The following is a 19,743-nucleotide window of genomic DNA, read 5'->3' as shown; positions in this document are numbered from 1 at the left end:
CTAGCATCTTGTTCATTACTTTTGCATAGGTTTTTGTGAACCAAATAGATAATATTTTAGTGCCGTTCTGAATGTGTCTCTCAATTTTGGTCAGATCAGTGTGATGGTGGTGTTACCTATAACATCTATGACTGATATTGACTTAAACAGACTTCAGTTGTCACACAGGTTGTCTCATGTAATTTTTCTTTCAAAGAGTCTATTTCATCAGTGATGCAGTTGTTGCTTCTGACTCACATATACTTTTCTTGAGCAGATTACTTCTGTCTGTTGGAGAATTTCATTGGTATCGACAAAAGGAAAGCCAATAGGACTATTTTTAGGATCTCACACTCCACTTTTTTCCTTGGCCCTACATGATGCGTCCAAACATACAGGAGGAACCTAGTAGAGCACAAAGAGTTCCTTCAGAATGTCTTCATTTCCACCATGATGGTGTCATAAATTATACCCTATAAAAATGAATTCCTCAGGTGGTGAAACCATCATCTAATCTGCAGTACATACAATGCTATCCTTTCTTCCAGGAGTGCTAGTTTTGCAAGGTTTGCAGGAGAGCTTCTGTGACATTTGGAAGGTAGGAGACGATATACTGGCAGATGTGAAGCTGTGAGGACAGGGCGTGAGTCGTGCTTGGGTAGGTCAGCTGGTAGAGCACTTGCCCGCAAAAGGCAAAGGACCCGAGTTTGAGTCTCAGTCTGGCACACAGTTTTAATCTGCCAGGAAGTTTCTGATTGTAATAGATTATTTGGAAATCTTGTGTGCTGTCCTATAGCTTGCACGAAATAAGTACCAGAATGTTGACAACATTCACATTTCAGACATTTTTCAATGGCTATGAAATGGATGACATCATACAGTGTAAAAATTTAAAATATTTATAAATACATTTTGGTGGACACTGCCTGTGGATTATGTGGCAACAGTTACTACACTCAATAGCATGACTCTGGGTCGATTCCTTTCAGTATAAATATCTGTGCACTCTGTAGAGAGTGAATAGGTTTTTCTTTGAAAATTCAAACTCCCCTGCACATCCTTCAAATATTAGGACTTTACAGTCTTTTGATATGACAACTCCTTTGAATAAAACACCAAATTATATAAATAGACACTCTTCCCATCTGGAATGAACTCCCTGCATAGAAATCGCTTAATATGTATCCTCCAAAACAAGCTTTACATAAATGATGCTTTGAGATACACGGAAGTTAAAATTCAGATGTATTAGAAGTTCATCTATTGTATCACAAATTCCTCTAATAGTTTGGTAAAATAAGCTTACTGAGCATTCTGATCTGCACTTCCCACTTATTGAACTAACAAGGAACCTCCCTCATACAGGTATACCTCTGATCTGACTTCATCCTTAAAAAGGCCTAGCCCTTCTACATATTATCACAGGAATTTGATGTATACTTTCACTTAAAAGCTGAACCAACCATCCCTTTCCAATGCTATTCAGGTGTAGACTATTTCTAGTACAACTCAACGTATTGCTGAAACGTGTATCTTGTCAGCACTCATCAGTACCACCCGAAGTCCTATATTAACTCACCTCATAACACTGTCAATACAGGTTGATTTAATGCTAAAACAGTTGTACAAAGTGAACATTAATTTTCTGAGTTGGAATAGCAATTCTGTCCAAATTACCACTTATACCTTATGCCAATTCCCACAAAGACTATTCCCAGTCCCATATCCTCAAACTATCACTATCTGATCCTCTTTCATTCAGTCTCTAGACAGAGCTTCTAAGTCTTCTGTCACCTTACTGAGCCCTGGTGACTTAGTACTCCTTACATAATGTCCACTGCAACTGTTGGTCTACATGTGTGTGTACTGAAAATGTTGGTTGCATTCCTCTGTTAACTTCACCTAAGCACTGGTTTGTTGGCTGAAGAATTTGATGTAGGAAGTAAGATAAAAAGAAATGTGAGCACTGTCCTCTGTATGCAGTGCATTGACAAAGGTTTCTATCCTGGAGTGCCACCTTTGCCAATCAATCAATGCCATAGCAAAGTAGCAGCTACAGCTCCTTTGTTCAACAGGAGTGAGGTGTGCTGGTGACAGCTGTATATATCAGGTGCACTGCTGCCACATAAATTATGTCAGTGACAGATTATTGTTTGGTAATCTAAGTTTTGCTGTGATACTACTGTGATGAAAACTTGTATTTACATTTCTCATCTGAGGGAAAAGCTTCCTAATTATCAGTTACTGAAGAAGTATGCAACAATATGAGTTGGAGAGCTGGTCGTCCCCTCTCAGCCACCTCATTTGTTGCTATGAAGTGTAATAGTGTGTTGATTAAGATTATTCTTGAAGTTGGATAGACTGTACCACAAACCAAGCTAAAATATTAAAATATGACATCAATTAATGTAATTTGGCTTGAGACCATCAAATGAAAATACTGTAGAAAGGCCACAATGTATAGGTGACTAAAAGGATTGGCAGCAGTATGTATTCTTGCAAGTAACTCAAAACACAACTTAAAAACAAATCTTTCAAACTTTGTTGGTAACCCTCCCAACTTCCATTCTAGAAAGTTAATGAATTAATACAACAAAAGGTACTTTTTCTAAGTGTTTGTCAGTAACAAATAATGCTTTACTAGCATCATACAAGTTTGCATGTATAGTTACAAAGTATAAAATGCTCCCTATCACTACAGAACAACTGTCAGTTAAATCTACCAGTTACTCCACATTTAAAGAATATCACAATTTGAGAGTCAGTGTAGAAACTACTTTCAAATTTGTGTTTGTATAATATTACCATCAGTTTCCATTCAGTCTTAATGCAGAATTAATTGAATAACTAAAGGAAATGAATTTAGGTTGCAGCTTGATGAGCCCAAGGACATTTATAGAGGTGCATACTGGATTTGTCACATATGGTTCTTAGATATTTCCATTGTGGAGGGCATCTCTATTGTAAAAGTATTACTACAAGTTAAAAAAAAAGACACCTCAGGACCATTTCAGTATACTGAATACATTTATGTTTGAAAATAACTGTGAAAGGATAAAGTGCGTTTATGTTTGTACTGACATGGGTTATTCACTGTCCAACTGTTATGGATGATTGCAGACCATTATTTGAAACAAAACTCCAGATTCACTTTGGAATCATGGCAATGTTCACAAAGAAGCGCTCAAATCGGAGTAGTTAAATACTCCACTGTATGTAATCTTAAAATGTTTGTTGATTACAAAAATTATGTAAAAACTCAGCCAGTGCAAGTAGGGTTGTTCAAAAATTTGTGTGAAAATATGTGAGCTGAATACACATCTTTGTTTTATTACTGCTACTCATACTGACTGTTATGAAGCAATGTATTGCTTCATATGTTTCAACCATGACAAAAAAAAATGCACATTTTTTTTCAAGAAGGAAAGGCACGAGTGTGCTGAAAAAATTTATAGAAGGTTTTTTCCCCCCTTCATTTACATATTAGTGTTGCAGATTTAAGTTTTTTGAAAAATGGAGATAAGAAGAAAAAATGATAAATAATGGAGATTCAGGGTAGTATGGATGATTATTTTCCCTTGTTCTACCAATTTGTAGTCACCAGTGAAGTTAATTTATCTTGGAATTTACATTCTGCTTCTGAAGATCACTTAACACAGCTTGTAAAAAACAGCAGCAGGAGACAATGGTGTGTGTGAGTTGTATTCGTGTGAATGTTTGTGTGTGTTCTCTACTTCAGAGGAAGGCCTTTTGGCTGAAAGCTTGTTGTGCCTGTCAGCGACTCAACATCTCCACTACATGGTGAGTAGAAATCTATCCTTTTCATAAGATTGCCATCATTCCATCTTGGATTTTCCATTGTTTGGAAAAAAAAAGATCCAAAAATTTATATGTATTCAAGACCAGTTTAGAGCCAGAGCTCTACCTGACAGTACTTATTTACAAAAGAAAACTTATTGAGTGGTTTATCACAGTGCCAAAGCCAAAATTTGGCATTGCATTATGGAACCTCACGATTGTTGCATATCAGTAAAAAACGAAAATCTACTGCTTAGTAGTAAAGCTACTAGTGAACATTACTTCCATTAGCAACATCCTATTTGTGTGATGCTGGTTTTTTCAGTCACAATAATAAATTACAAATATCATCACAAAATTAAAAGGAAATAAGGTTAGCTGTATACATTTAGATTCTGAGATTTGAGGAGTTGTGAAGAGAACAAGCAACTCAGGCACCCATGTATTATATTAATGATAAATGTACTCAGTCATTCATAATTTTAAAAGATTTATTATTATATTTCTAAACTATTGTATCTGTGTCAGCTGAGCTTTTCAACTGCATTAGATAAACCAATGTTTTTACTTCAGGCACTGTCAGTAAATTCTGACATGTTAAGGGCCTAGGGAACCAAAGAAGTGTGGGAACCACTGCTCTAGAATCCTTCCAGTGACATATTTATTATTGTTTAAAATGATGGAAAGAACTGTTTTCATGATTCTTTTCAATGTACCACACATTTTCCATTGAAAAAGATGTAAACACCTATGCAGAATAGTACAACTACTGACAACACTCCTGACACCAGTTCAGAGTCTGTACCTGTATTTTCTAACTTAGCTAGCCAATTTGACTTCATCATAAGCTAAACACACCAACAGTAAATGCCTGTGAATGTTTTTGCCCTCTGTGGTTGAAAGTAAGACTTTATATCTCCCTTGTATTTTCACTTCCCACTACTTTACATACTACTGAATTGAAAGAACTTGCCCAAAATATCATAACAGGAGGAGCAAAACAACTGACACTAATTCTTCTTCTTTCAGATAATCTGAGCTCTTGTTGTAGACTATTCCAACCACTGTATCAAATAATTATGTCTGCTGAGTGTTCAGGGTGTTATTCTGGGTTATGATGTGCTTTAGTGATCTACAGATCAATGAGAGAGAGAGAGAGAGAGAGAGAGAGAGAGATTCCTTGTACAGTGACATACATTAAGATTTTCATCTAAACAGATCTGAGGAAAATATGAACATTTGTTCGTGTGACAGTGGCCACCTTTTTCTATGCTACAATGTGACCATTTACGACAAATTCAGAAAATAAATATGGTAGCAGACAGAAAGTTTCCTTTTACTATCACCATATTAATGAAAATGTTTTAATCATCAAATGTATCTTCTGTCAGTGCCACATTATTTGTCATTATTTATATTTTTTTGTATGTAGTCATCAAATGATGACTTATGCACATGTACTATTTGTTCACAAGGTTACTGCATATCATAGCTGTGTACATAGGTTTAATACAAATAAAATTTTAACTACAAAGATACTATATATCTTTTATGTAAATATATAGTGTTTTGAGAAATTAAAGATTATGTAGTAAGGTAATACGTGGTCCAATCACATTAATGTGGCCACCGCTTATGTTCAACATCAAAGTGCAATAGCCTCCACAGGTGGCATATGGCAGCACTAGCAGTGAAAGCCATATAAATGGTGTCCGGGAGGGACATGGAAAACAGTTCAGTCATTGTCGTAATGTGAAAACACAGTTATTTAACTGACATCCTTAAGGTGCATGATCATTGTCTTTCAAGCCAAGGGTGGAAGCATTTCTAGGAGGGCTAGGTTTGTAAACTGGTCATGTGCTTTCATGGTTAAAGTATGCTGCGCATGGCAAAATGATGCTATCCAAAACCGCTGCCAAGACAGCTGTGGTGCACCACAGGACACAGATGACAGGGGTGAACGACAGCTGTGAAGACATGTACAGGTGAATAGATGTGCAGCTGTTGAGCAACTGACCGCCCAGGTGAACCGAGGGGCTACCAACAGTGTTTCCTCAATGACTGTTCTGTGAACGTTGCTGTGTATGAGCCTGGTTTATGCACCTGTGCCGACTGCTGCTCATTGGCAACAAAGGCTGCAATTTGCACACCAATACCACAACTGGACATCCACTGAGTGGTAACAAGTAGTCTCTGTAGATGAATCATGGTTTATGCTCCTTTGGATAGATGGTCGTTGATGCATAAGACGTGAGACGTATGAAACCAAAGATTCCAGGCCAGAGGTGAGAGCATTATGTTCTGAGGAATGTTTTCATGTTATTTCATGGATGAGCTTGTCATTCTGGAATGCACATTTTATCAACAGAAGTATGCATCTATCCTTGGGGACCATGTCCACCCCTATGTGCAGTTAGTTTTTCCTCAGCATGATGGCACTACCAACAAGACAATGCAACATGTCACACATATCGCAGTGTACCTGCACGGTTCAAACAGCACCAAGATGAGCCTACCCTACTCCTGCAACCACCAAACTCCTCAGATTTAAACCCAACTGAGAATCTGTGGGTCAGCCTCGATTGGGCTGTTTAGCCAGGCAAACTCAGCCGAGACACCTAGCAAAGTTGGCCAGGACACTGGAGCCGGCATGGCTCCACCTCCCTGGCAGTGCTTTCCAGAATGTCATTGACACTCTTCCTGCGTGTCTCATAGCAGTCCACACTGCAAAATATGGTTATTCAGGCTTTTTGACAGGTGGTAACATTAATGTGACTGGACAGCGCACTTTATACACTTAGTTGCGAAATTTTATGTGTGCATCTGACTTACAATTTCTGTCCTTCAACTCCTTCATTCTACATCTATATTTATACTTTGCAAGCCACCCAATGGTGTGTGGCGGAGGGCACTTTACGTGCCACTGTCATCACCTCCCTTTCCTGTTCCAGTTGTGTATGTTTCGTGGGAAGAACGACTGCCGGAAAGCCTCCTAGTGCGCTCGAATCTCTCTAATTTTACATTCGTGATCTCCTTCGGAGGTATAAGTAGGGGAAGCAACACACCCTCTCGAAACCTGGACAGCAAGCTACACCGCGATGCAGAGCACCTCTCTGCATCTACTTTCATAGCTTCTTTCACTGCTTTGAAAAATTTACACACACAAACATACACAGGATCACAACAGGTCTCCATGTACCTCAGACTATGTATCAGCTTAACAGCTCGCTTTTATAGCACCAGTGTTCTGTTCAAGTGGACACAAGCAGCACAATAACTGTCTCATAGTATACCATTTTCAGCAATTTATTACATTCTATTTTGGACAGCTGGCTTAGCAAGTATAATGCATTGCTTGCTTTTCCACGCGCAAAGTTTCCATGGTTTACTCATTGACAATTTCCATCTCAGTGCAGGCCAAGTAATTTGCAGTCTTCAGTGTCTATGTACAAAATTTTGCAAATATTTTCTGTACTCTGTGGAATGCCTGCTTTGAAATCCAGTAACTGTGGTTCTGTACTATTGGTTTTTAGGCATTGGTTACTTAAATGTTTAGTCAGTTTTATGTTTCATGTGCTGAACAATGTGCCATCTCCTTCCAATCACCACCGTAGAAGAGCAGAGAAGTGTTGTCAGCTGAAGTAATTATCTGGGAATTAGAATGTTGTATGATGTCATTTGCATATATGAGAAAAATAAATGGTCCTAGTATTGAACCCTGTGGCTTACCTTGCATTACTGTTTCAGTCATAGACCTAATGTTGAGTTTTTCCACGCTGTTCTGATAGATGCTTACATATGTGTCACCTGTCACAGTTATATGTGGATGTATCAGGGGTCCTATATCACTCCAACTGCACATGCCCCACAACGCCGCAGAGCCTCCACCAGCTTCCAGCTTGAACAGTCCCCTGCTAACTTGCAGGGTCCACGGATTCATGAGGCTGTCTCCATAACCGTACACATCCTCTGCTCGATACAATTTGAAGCAAGACTCTTCTGACCAGGTAATGTGTTTCCAGTCATAACAGTCCAATGTCAATATTGACAGACCCAGGCGAGGCATAAAGCTTCGTGTCATGCATTCATCGAGAATACACGAGTGGGCCTTTGGCTCTGAAAGCCCATATCGATGATGTTTCATTGAATGGTTCACAATCCGACACTTGTTGATGGCCCAGCATTGAAATCTGCAGCAATTTGTGGAAAGGTTGCACTTCTGTCACGTTGAATGATTCTCGTAAGTCGTCGTTGGTCCTGTTTGTGCAGGATCTTTTTCCAGCTGCAGCGATGTCAGAGATTTGATGTTTTGCCAGATTCCTGATATTCACGGTACGCTGGTTGTATGGGAAAATCCCCAATTCATCGCTACCTTGGAGATGCAGTGTCACATCGCTCGTGGGCTGATTATAACACTATGTTCAAACTAACTTAAATCTTGATAACCTGTCATTGTAGCAGCAGTAGCCAATTTAACAACTGCGCCAGGTACTTGTCTTATGTAGGTGCTGCTGAATCCAGCACAGTATTTTGCCTGTTTACATATATCTGTATTTGAATACACATGCCTATACGTTTCTTTGGTGCTTCAGTGTAGTTAATTACAGAATTTGTGCAAAAATTCTGTGACACTTCTTATGGTGATGCAATCTTTTGTAAGTCCATGTGGTGTTTCTTCAAGAAAATTGTTTCTAGTGGAAATGACACTAAATTGTGCCAGAATAAATGACTCAAGGATTTTACTAAATTTGACCATTGATGATATTGGTCTGTAGTTAGATGTTTCTTCCTTTGATCCTTTGTTATGTAGTGGTTTGACAATGATTCTTTTCAGAGCACTGAAAAATATGCCTTCTGTAATGCTAAAATTAATGAGATACAGTATGTATTTGGTTTAACCATAAAATTTGTGCTTTTTTAAATTACTGTGCTGGAAAGATCATCTACCTGAAATGCTTAGTAGATATGTGACTGCAGCTGTGGTGCCAGTTGGCTAGAGAAAATGCTTGTTGAGAATGTTACAAAAAGTTTTTTCGTCTTGGGTCAAATGACCTTTATATCTTATTTTTTGCTTCCTCTATTGTATTTGTATGGCTGGGAGAATGGCGTGCTGACCACATACCCCTCCGTATCCACATCCAGTGATGCCTGTGGGCTGAGGATGACATACGGCCAATCAGTACCATTGGCCCTTCATAGCCTGTTCATGTGGAATTCAGTTTTTTCTATTATATTTATACATGTTTTATGATATTTGTCAGTGAGGGTCCAAGAGGCACATCTTATATTTTCTGAGCGTGATAATAATATTTCACATTTACAGTAACATATTCAAAATTTATATAGCTTTCACTGTTTTCTGAATATTCTTGAATCCTAAAGTAATTTTAACACTAATTAAGAATGTAAGTTGTATGCCCATTCTGTGAGATGTTATTTTGCTTATGACTCTCACATGCCGTTGCACATTATTTTGTATCAATTTTATTTAATAAATAAATGATTACTTAGAGTTTTTACATGCAAATTATTGCAGTGTCATTGTTTGTACATACTTAGTCTGATACCTTTCATTGTTATCTTTTAGTGAAAACCTGATTGACAGCTGTAAAAAGGTGCATTCATTAGTTAAATTTTACTGTGCACTTACTAATAAATTTGAAATATGCATTTGATCTTTCAGAGTTTACCTAGACCACACTGTCAGATGACTCCACTGTAAAAGTTCTTTAAAATGGTGCATACAGGTTTGCTGTAACATATGTGGTTGTGTGGAAATCAGTGTATGACAGGTCTCACAGCAGAGAAAATCTGCACAGTTTAATGCCAGTTTCTGCAGTCATAACCACCAGTTACGTGACAACTTTCAAACATGTGACATGCATGAGATGACAGATCTCGTGTGTGCTTCTCCTTGTCTCTTTAATTATTCTGTCTGCTCTCTGAACTCACTCAGCCGTGTTCATTTTTGGGTTTGGGTCATACTGGCAATCATATAGCCTTGCTCAATGTAGCTCTTGGTCACAGTTTGGTGTTGGTCCTTCCTTCATGTGTGCAGATCTGTGGTGGTTAAGCCCACATAAGTGGATATTCAGAAGCTGCAACTTACTTAGTATATGACATGGCTTCATTCATAGGTAACCCTGCCTCCGAGAGAGAATAGGAAATATGTGGTATGAAACTAGAACTGATTTTTCTGACAAGGGAACTGCCTATCGCACATCCAAAACCAAACAAAGATCAAACATGAAAACAGGAAGGTGTACTGAACAGTGGAGGGGAAAAAACAGTGAAGAGTCCACGCTTAACAAGTGTAATAATGAGGGAAACTGAATAGCAGTGAGGCTGTGGTTAGTGGTTAGTAAAGCAGGTTCGAAACTCCCATGTCCCATTTTTTTTTTTTTCCACAACATTATGAACTGTCTGTTCAGTCACTGAAATGTCTGTTCTCTTTCTGTAGTCTTGGCAGTAGTCATACTATACATTGGTTATAGAATGTAAGTCATGAGGTAAGAATATGTTACTGTTGCAAGTAAACATGATGAGTAGTGAGAGCAGACTAGTTGCCATATAGATGTCTCAAGGAATTAAAACAAAATAAATGGGTGTGAACTATGTTGCAACAAAGGAGTTCAGGTCAGAACTTCCAAAATGGAATGCAACTCCAAAAACATTAAAAACGTGTTTTGACAGAGCACAGAGAAACTGTGATTGTGAAACTTGAATTCATTTGTTGCAACTTATGTGACAAACTATTATGTTTTCATTATTTCCATGGGAGGTATTACAATCACGTTCATACGAACACCTACATCAGACTAGGAGGCATATCACTCACCAGGATCACAAATTAGGTGTGTCAGTAAGAGATTCATATCATATGACACATGTACTGTTGGTAATGCTATGTATGACACACCAGATGTGTTTTCCAGTGGAGGATTCAGTTGACTTGTCACCTTGTCATCAAACTATTGCAGTTCCCATTCGAAAGCCACTTCCTTTCGCCTGCTAATAGAGTAGTTGTGCAGAATCAACTGCCATTATAGGTCCCTCCCTGACACCTCACTGTTGCGAACGGACATTACATCATGACAGACACAAATCTGAATACTGGGGAAAAAAAAGGGGGGGGGGGGGGCACAAGGGAGATTTGAACATGGCTCGTCCACTTGGTAGTCTAACATCGTGACCACTTAACCACACCATTGCCATTGATCTGGCAGGGTCCTCTGTATTGCACTTCCTGACCATGGACCATGCACTGTGTCTATTTTGCTTTTTATTTTTTTCACAGTTCAGTACATTTTATTCCTGTTCGCATGCTTGAACTGTGTTCAGTTTTAGACGGGCTGTCCACTGGGCCCTCTGACCACTAAATCTGAGGGGCATGTGTGACAAATTTCCCTTGTGAGTAGTATTATAGAATGGGACTTACAGTTCTGGGGGGGTGGGGGGTGCGAGGGGATATAGGCATGATATTTCTCATTTTGGGACACGATAGAAGTTGAAGTTTCTGTCATTCCATCTAAGCTGCAGCACTGGGACCATGTAGTTGTGTGCAAGAGAGATAGCTCATAAGCTGAAATAGCATGTTCCAGTTCTTATTTGTGTTCATTGCCTCTGCTACATTGTACGTGAGTATCTCTACTCATTCTATTGTCTGTTTTCCACTTATGATTTTCCAGTATCATGTTATTAAATATTTGTTCTTTATCTCTAAAAACTGATTCATCTCACACCTGATGAATGCTACAAAATAGCTATTTGATAGTTAGATTTATAACATTTGATGTCAAACACTCATGAACTATTAGTAATTGTATGTAGCATGAGAATCTAAAAGTGGTAATGAATTACGGTTCTTTAAAATATCATATACTTGAAACAAGGCATTGTAATACCTTGAAGACAATCACAGAGAGAAGTTCTGTGTTTTTATAATGAAACATTTGTTGAAAGAGAAGTAACTTTCATCAACAATTCATATAACTTGCTTTGTTATAATTATGCCTGTTTAAAATATATTTTTCACTCAATTTATAAAATATGTTTTAATAAGCTCACCGGACAAAATATTAGTCACCCTCGTGAAAAAGTGCATTGCTCACTTTGGAGTGCTGTCCACGGAGTAGGACTGGTACCAGGTGGTCATATAACTCTCCCTCTCTGTCATCTTGACAGTGATGTGATGTGTACATGCCAGACAGTTGTATGAAATCAGTACAGTAATATGGGGTGACGCAGAGATGTCTTAGAATGGCAGAATGGAGCTAACACATTTGGACAAATGCTTGACCTGCTGTTACTTAAGTTGGATTCTTTGTTGGTGTACCATTGTCAATTGTCCAATGAATCTACAAGGAATCATGTAACTCTTGCAGTCATGTGGTATGACATGTGAACACTAGTTGTAAAAGACCTCAAGTGACAAGGACAGCAACTTGAGACAAGTGTCACATGATGTCTATGACAGTTGGTTTTAAAGCCAACAGGAAGTGGTACAGACAGTGAAACAAGTTGATCTCAGTCACTTTGTGAGTGAACATTGCATGTAAAAGAAATTCAGAGGTGGGTACCTCACAAAAGTTCACTGCTTACAGGATCACATAAAGCTGTACATTTTCATTGGGCCAAATAACTCAAACTAGACAGTAGCTGACTGGAAGGCATGTAGTGTGGTCTGAGAAATCATATTTTCAAAGGCTGCAAGGCATCAGTTGCACCAACAGCCCACTGGGGCATTTAATCCATAGAATTCAGAGGGTTTAGTTCGGGCCAGAGGTGGTTCTGTGATGTTCTGGGGGTAGTTTATGTTTAATGACATAGTCCCAATCACTAAGTTCAGGTGCTGCTCCTTCCTCTACCTCTTAATTACGAGTATGTTGTGGTCATTCCTGTCTTCCTAAATGACAATAGCCATGTCCATAAGGCAGCACAAACAGTTGCTTGTTTGACTAACAGTGAGGTACCCTATCACACCTCAACTTGCCTCCTTAATCGCCCAGTCATTGTCCCACAGAAAATGTCTGGGGCTATTCAAAACAGTGGTTGAAATATAACAATGAACATCCTCAAGTTTTATTTCTCTATGGAATCTAATTATCAATGAGTACCTTCAGCTGCATATGGCATACCCGAAGAAACTTGTGGACTTTCTCCTGTGTGGAACTGAGGCCATTATCAATGTTACAGCCAGTGTTACATGGTATTAAAGAGAGGTTCCTTTGGGGTAACTAACTTTTTGTCCAGTGTGCTTACTAGTAGTATTTACACAGCCCTCACTATTATTGCTTCTGCAATAAGAAGCTGATTTGCATCTTTTGCTTTGCGTGTTTCAGACACATAATTCAGTTCAGCTTTGTGTTCTTTTTTCTATTTTCTGTTTCCTTTGCTGTTCAGTATTGAATGTGTAACACTTTTTATCATTTACAAATTAATTTCACAGAAATAAGCTTTATTTGCATTTTATGAAAATTTTGAGAAAGTGTGAAATTCAGCTGAACAGAGCAATGTATTTTATCTGAAGCCTTATAATTTTTTTCTAAGCTTGTATTGTATTTTGAATCTCGCATTCATTTTCTAGCATTGAGTACTAAAATATTTTTCACGATAATGCTGTTTATCTTTTTAAAATATTTAAAACTGTCATTTATTCGTGTTGGTTTTAGAGAACATTGCAACGAGTCTCCTCACTGCAATTAAATTGCTGAATGGGAATTCAGATATGAGTGAATTTTTTTAATGTTTTTGTGGGTATTTAAAAAATGAAACACAGTACATTGTGAAACCAAATATTTCTTCCCTTGTTTAGATCTCAACCTAACCTCTTATGTTTGTTCTTATCTTCTAGACTTTTTGCCCATCATCAGAGATATTATTACTGTAAATGTTGTCCTATTACTTTTGATGTAAGAACCCTGATTAGTTGCTTCAGTGATACTCATTGTTCTGTTCCTGCTGTGCAGTGGTAGCAACTGTAGTATCTTTCTTTCATTCCACAGATATGAAGAACTTTGTATTTTGATTTGTAGTTAGCATTACTTTTCATTTAATGGCATTTGTTATTTATCTCTTTCATTCTTTGAAAGTTTTCTTATTCTTCCATTCCATAGTCTTGATCTAATGTACAGTTTAATGATAATGTAAATAGGAAACTAGTGACTTTCTTTTTTTTAATGAAATGATAGTGTACGGCAAGACAGTGAAATATACACTTTAAAGGGGAAAAAAAGACACACCACAAAATAATTATCTGAATTGTATGGAAATCTGCAGATCTTGTGTACTTGTACAGACAAACAAATGATTACAGTTCCAGAAAAATTGGATGATCTATTCATAAGAAAATTTAAAAAACTCAGCAAGTCAGTAATGTGTTGGTCCAACTCTGACCCCAATGCGAGCAGTTACTGGGCTTGGCATTAATTGATAGAGTTGTTGGTTGTCATCCCTCGATATCATGCCAAATTCTGTCCAGTTGGTGTATTAGATTGTCAAAATCCCAAGATGGTTGGTGGGCCCTGTCCATAATTCTCCAAATTTTCTCAATTGGGGAGAGATCTGTTGAGCTTGCTGGCCAAGGTATGGTTTAGTAAGCAATAAGGCAAGCAGGAGAAACTTGCTGTGTGCAGGCGGGCACTATCTTGCTGAAATTTACACACAGGGTGGTTTGCCAACAAAATGAGGTGTAGAATATTGTTGCCATACTGTTGTGCTGTGAGGGTGTTGTGGATGACATCTAAAGGGGTCCTTTTATGAAAAGAAGTGGCACCCCAGACCATCACTCCTGGCTGTCGGGCCATATGGCGGGCAACAGTCAGGTTGGTATTCGACTACTATCCAGGGCTCATCAGGGCTCGGTTTGAAATGGGACTCATCGCTCAAGACAATTCTATTCCAGTCATGAGATTCTAGGCTGAAGACATAACTGGAGATGCCTTGGAAAGCAGCGGGATACCACCCTGACGGTCATCCACCATATGGCTCGACAACCAGGAGTGATAGTTTTGGGATAATGCTCTGTTTTATTGCCCTTCATGATAAACCATCCTGGGTTTAGATTTCAGTAAGATAATGCCCGTTTGCATGTGGTGAGAGTTTCTATTGCTTGTCTTTATGCTTGTCAAACCCTACCCTGGAAAGCAAGTTCGCCATATCTCTCCCCAATTGAGAAAGTTAGGAGCATTATGGGCACGGCCTACAAGCCAGTTGGACAGAATTTGACATATCATTCATGAGGACATCCAACAACTAATACTCAATGACAAGCCAATTAACTGCTTGCATAAGGGCCAGAAGTAGACCAATGCATTACTAACTTGCTCAATTTGTGAAGCTCTTTGTCTTGAATAAATCTTCCAATTTACTTCTGAAACTATAACCATTTGTTTGTCTGTAGACGTACATCACCCCTCATTTGGATAATTCCTTCATGCTCTGACATTTTTTCTTGTCTTAGAGTGTATTACATACAGATCCTTTCTTCATTAGTATTCTGTACAAAAATGGGAATAAAAATTTTGTGTATTTAAAAACACACCAGCATCATTTATTTGATGGGTATAATTTTATACTCAGTGCTAAGTTAGTCTAGTGTTGAGTGGCTTTGAATAAAAAGCTCTAAGACATACTTGGTTACTTGGCATAATGATATTAACCTGTTTAGAAGGCTTTAGAAGGAGCTTCAACCAATGGACTGAAAACCTGAGAAAAATTTCCAATATTCTCGAATGAGAAGTAATGTTTTCCTTGTTGCAGTTCTGAAATTAGTCTTAAGAAATGTTTTCTTGCATATCTTTTGTATTAAATATGCAATAAATGGGCAGTATAACTATACTGCAAGAGAGGCAAAAATATGAAGAGTAAAATTCCTTTTTTCCCACAATGTGTAAAACAAGTATATTGGGATCAGTTATGTTTCCATCAAATAATAATATTCAGTGCTACTCTACCAGGCCCTGTGACATTTATTTAGTTCCTCCACTTTTTTTTCCAAATATTTACCATTAAAAATACTAGCACGTTAGTCTGAGCCTTCTCTGTAGAGGACAGAAGTCACGACGAAATGTAATTCACGTAGCAGAATCTTGCATGCAACATTGAACAGTTTTTGCTCTTTTGTTTCTTTTAGTTTATATTTGGACCCTGCATTACAATTTTCTTCCCAATAGTTTGTTCTTGGGCACTATCATCTCTATCATAGCACTTTCACTTTCCTTTTTACTGATACTACGTAGTTCTTGGTAGGCTTCCACATAAGTGGCTTACAATTGCTGTCTGTCCAGTTTGCAGCAAGAAGATCATTTCTATTTTATTACTTGATGCATATTATCCCTGCAGCTACAACTCAGATGTGTATTAAGCTGAAATAGTTGAGTCATTTTTTCCAACTGAAAGATTAATTTAATTAATTTTTTAATTCTAAAATTAATATAAACCATCAATCAACAGCTAGTTGGAATAACATGATAGTGATTTATGTCCATGTAGTTATTGGGAAGTATGGCATCAGTTAATGAAATTGAAATAAAGATCATCATTCTGTAAATTCGTTAGTACTCCACTATCACTGAGACGCAAGTGTAAGCGGCTTTGTGTGGTTTCAATGTCGTGTTTCATTTTATATAATTAGTAACACAGTTTAATTTGTCCAGAAATTGCTCTATGGTGATGCACAGGAGAAATTCATCAACGTGGGATTCTTGAGGCTGTTCCGAGCCGCGCGCCTCATTAAGCTGTTGAGACAGGGCTACACCATCAGGATATTATTGTGGACTTTTGTGCAATCTTTTAAGGTAAATAACTGGTTTTTTGGTGACTAATAAGAGAAATATTTCCAGACATGAGCAATACTTCAGGTTTTACATAAGCTGTCACATGGGTATGTGACAAAACTCACAGTTATCCTGCATTAATCACTTCGGTAATGCAAGGAAAATTAATTGCAGAAGCTTCTGTTGAGTAATATGTTGGTACTGTGAACAAAAAAGTAAAATGCATACACTTGGAAATATTTCTCTTGTGACAGCAAAACTGTTGGCATAAATGAATTGAGAAACTCAATTATTTATGAAACAGCTTCCAAAATGATATATAACATCAACAGAAGTTTATCAGGGCACCAAGAAACTGAAGAGAATTCTTGAAGGTATTCAGCTTGTTTCTATCTCCAATTAATTGGGAAGAAATTGTTAGTTAAATTCTTTTTAAATGGAGGAGTAGAAAGAATTACTGATTCACTGTATAGTAAGTCAAACCCACAAATTCAGTAGCACTTTAGTCTTCTAACTGTATCCAACCAGATGATTTGTTAGCAACTCGTACAAGTATCAGAACTGTCAGCTACTGGTATATTCTTACTATGTAAAGTAATGGAAGCCTGATGAAACTGTTGGCCTTGCTAGTAAGGCCTATCTGCAAACATCACACATTAAAATTCACAAATATCTCCAGAGAATCAGTGTACTATTTCTTCTCTGAAAGCTGCAAAAGTATAATTTTTTTTGTTTCCATTGTATTTCATCCCAAATTCTTAATATCTTTGGTAACTCAAAAATTTTCCCATGTTTCATTTTCAGTTCAGAAACTCCCCAGATAATCTCATGTTTTCATAGCCTTTTTCTTGATGTACGAACAATATCTTTGAAATTGTTCTTTCCATGCCATACATTTTGTGCTAGTACATTGCAAGATAAATTTATCAGTTGGATGGTTTTCATCATTAAACTCTGTTGTTAGCATTTACTTTCTTGGGTTTCTGTCTGAGTGAATCGTATTTTTTCTAAACACGCTGTCACTCATAAGCAGTTTGCAAGAAAATTTGAAAATAATGTAGTAATATTAATCCATTTACATTTAAATATGCCTAAAGTATGTTTTCAGAGTTTACTGTTGATTTGTAGATATCTATTTTGGAAGCTGTTACAATGTTTTATGTTTGGATTTCATCAAACAGATTGTATAAAACAGCAAGAACAATGTTTATCCAATGAATTACTTTGAAGGAAAGAATCAAAAAAGTGGAAAAGTAAAATGAAGTGTAATTTGGAATGACTTTGGTAAGAATATGAATATATCCATTGCTTCCAAGGAAATACTTATCTTTTCACAGAAAAAGCTTTAGAGAATGTCTTAGTGCAGTTTTGCTTCTAGTTTATTGAAAGTATCATGTTGGAAGATTGCTTCTGCATTTGAGGAAGTACAATATTTTACTGAACTCAAGATATATTATGACACCATACTGGTAACTTAAAGGCAAACAATTAACGGACAAGTGTTCCTGTATCTGTATCAAAGTTCAGAATCACGATGGCATGCTATGAATAACTTGTAGACATAACGGACTTACTGCCAATTAGCAGATCTATAGCTTTGCTCTCAGCTGTTAAGTTCAAATAGCTTTTACAATATTTGAAAAAAGCTTCTGTGCACTGCTGCAGCTTGAACGTCGCACATTTTTTAAGTTGGTTGTAAGATATTTAGTACCTCAGTGCCAGTAGTGTGTACTTTGACAAAGAAATATTTCATTTTCCCTGGAAGATGAATTTTGTCAATTGGAATGAGATAACTGATTAAAAGCAAGTTTTTCTTAATATCAAAGCTACAGCCATTCTTACAGAACTTGGTTTACAACTGCTTTGCATTGCACTCTGTTAATAAAATGTCACTCTGCTATGAGCTTTTCTTGAATTAGTAAATTGCTTTTCATTTAATGAATGGAAATACACCACTGTACTAATTCTGGTATGTAAGATACTCTTCTTAGTAACCAGATTGTGGAAAAATCTTTCAAGACTCTGCATAACTAAAATAATGTGCAACCAACCTATCTCCTGTCCATAAAGTACATCTCCATTTACAACAAAAAATCTGTTATATGATATTTATCACTCGACACATTTCTCTCTCATTGTGGAGTGTCCCATTTGAGTGTTTTGAACTCCTTTAAAGACTTTTCCTTTTGGGGAATAAATTCCCTTCATAGGTGATGCACTGTTTGTGTATAATGACAATATTTGTAGCGAAAATATGGTGTAACCTTATTGAAGTTATCATCTAACATTCAGCTGCTTAGTTAAAGAAACCACAGGAAATGGAAACTAGGATATTTGGAGAGGGTTGTACACACGATGAGTGTCCACCATCCGTGAGGAAGATCTGTTAACATAGTTTCTTTAGATGATATGAAAGAACATATTCTTGCAGCACAGCAAATGTGACTAATTTAATATACGGATTGAAGAACTACGCCATATACAAATAACTTAACTAACACAGGTAACCTGAGTGTATCTAATTGAACAAGGCAAATAGCTATACAATTTATGAATTAATAATGTAGTGACTAATCTAGTACAATAACCAAAGCAACTGCAAGACATAATATTGAACTTCTAATCTGTAGATGAAACTAATTTAACAACGTTGGGATTTCATCTCTTTAACGGCCACACGCATGGTGCCACAGCAGGTTGTCCAGTTCATGAAGAGGTTGGATCACACTGCACTTGCTATATTGTAATGGACTATGTGAAGTGGATAATCCACAATCAGAGAGGCCATGATGAGGTGGTGCTGAATCATTCGTATCCCAAAATGTCATGTCGGTCCTATGCCAACTAGTTATCCATAGGCATCAAGAGAAGTTTGCAATACTGTCTGCTTAGTAGGCACACAAAAGTGACTAACATTTGATGGCTTCAAAGGTTGTCCACCTACGAACTAGCACAAGGGCAAGCCATTAAGTTCTGATAAATTAACTACTTAAACATATAGGAAACATTTAACCAATGCACTCGTCATGTGGACAGCTCAGCATCTGTGTTGGAAGTGTCAGGAGTTGGAGGACTTCCTGTAGCATGCCTTTTGGATAAAACCCAGGTGCTGCAGCAAAGAGGCACATGCCAGAGAAAACTCTTGTCCTAGTAGCTTACAGCTTGAGATGTGTTTATGCTTGATGACATG

At 37.5% G+C, this 19,743-nt stretch overlaps 1 protein-coding gene across 1 annotated transcript in view; it reads left to right on the top strand.

Moving 5' to 3' along the window:
• The window catches only part of LOC126184205 (voltage-dependent calcium channel type A subunit alpha-1-like), a 204,024-nt gene that overhangs the window by 5,878 nt on the left and 178,403 nt on the right, over nt 1-19,743 (top strand). The window contains exon 2 of the mRNA XM_049926573.1: nt 16,458-16,574. Within this exon, the coding sequence (XP_049782530.1) occupies nt 16,458-16,574 (117 nt within the window). The remainder of the gene's footprint in view (nt 1-16,457; nt 16,575-19,743) is intronic.

Source organism: Schistocerca cancellata, chromosome 4, assembly GCF_023864275.1.
Source record: "Schistocerca cancellata isolate TAMUIC-IGC-003103 chromosome 4, iqSchCanc2.1, whole genome shotgun sequence".
NCBI lineage: Eukaryota > Metazoa > Arthropoda > Insecta > Orthoptera > Acrididae > Schistocerca > Schistocerca cancellata.
Note: the sequence above shows the minus strand (reverse complement) of the source record. Positions and strands in the feature narration are given on the sequence as shown.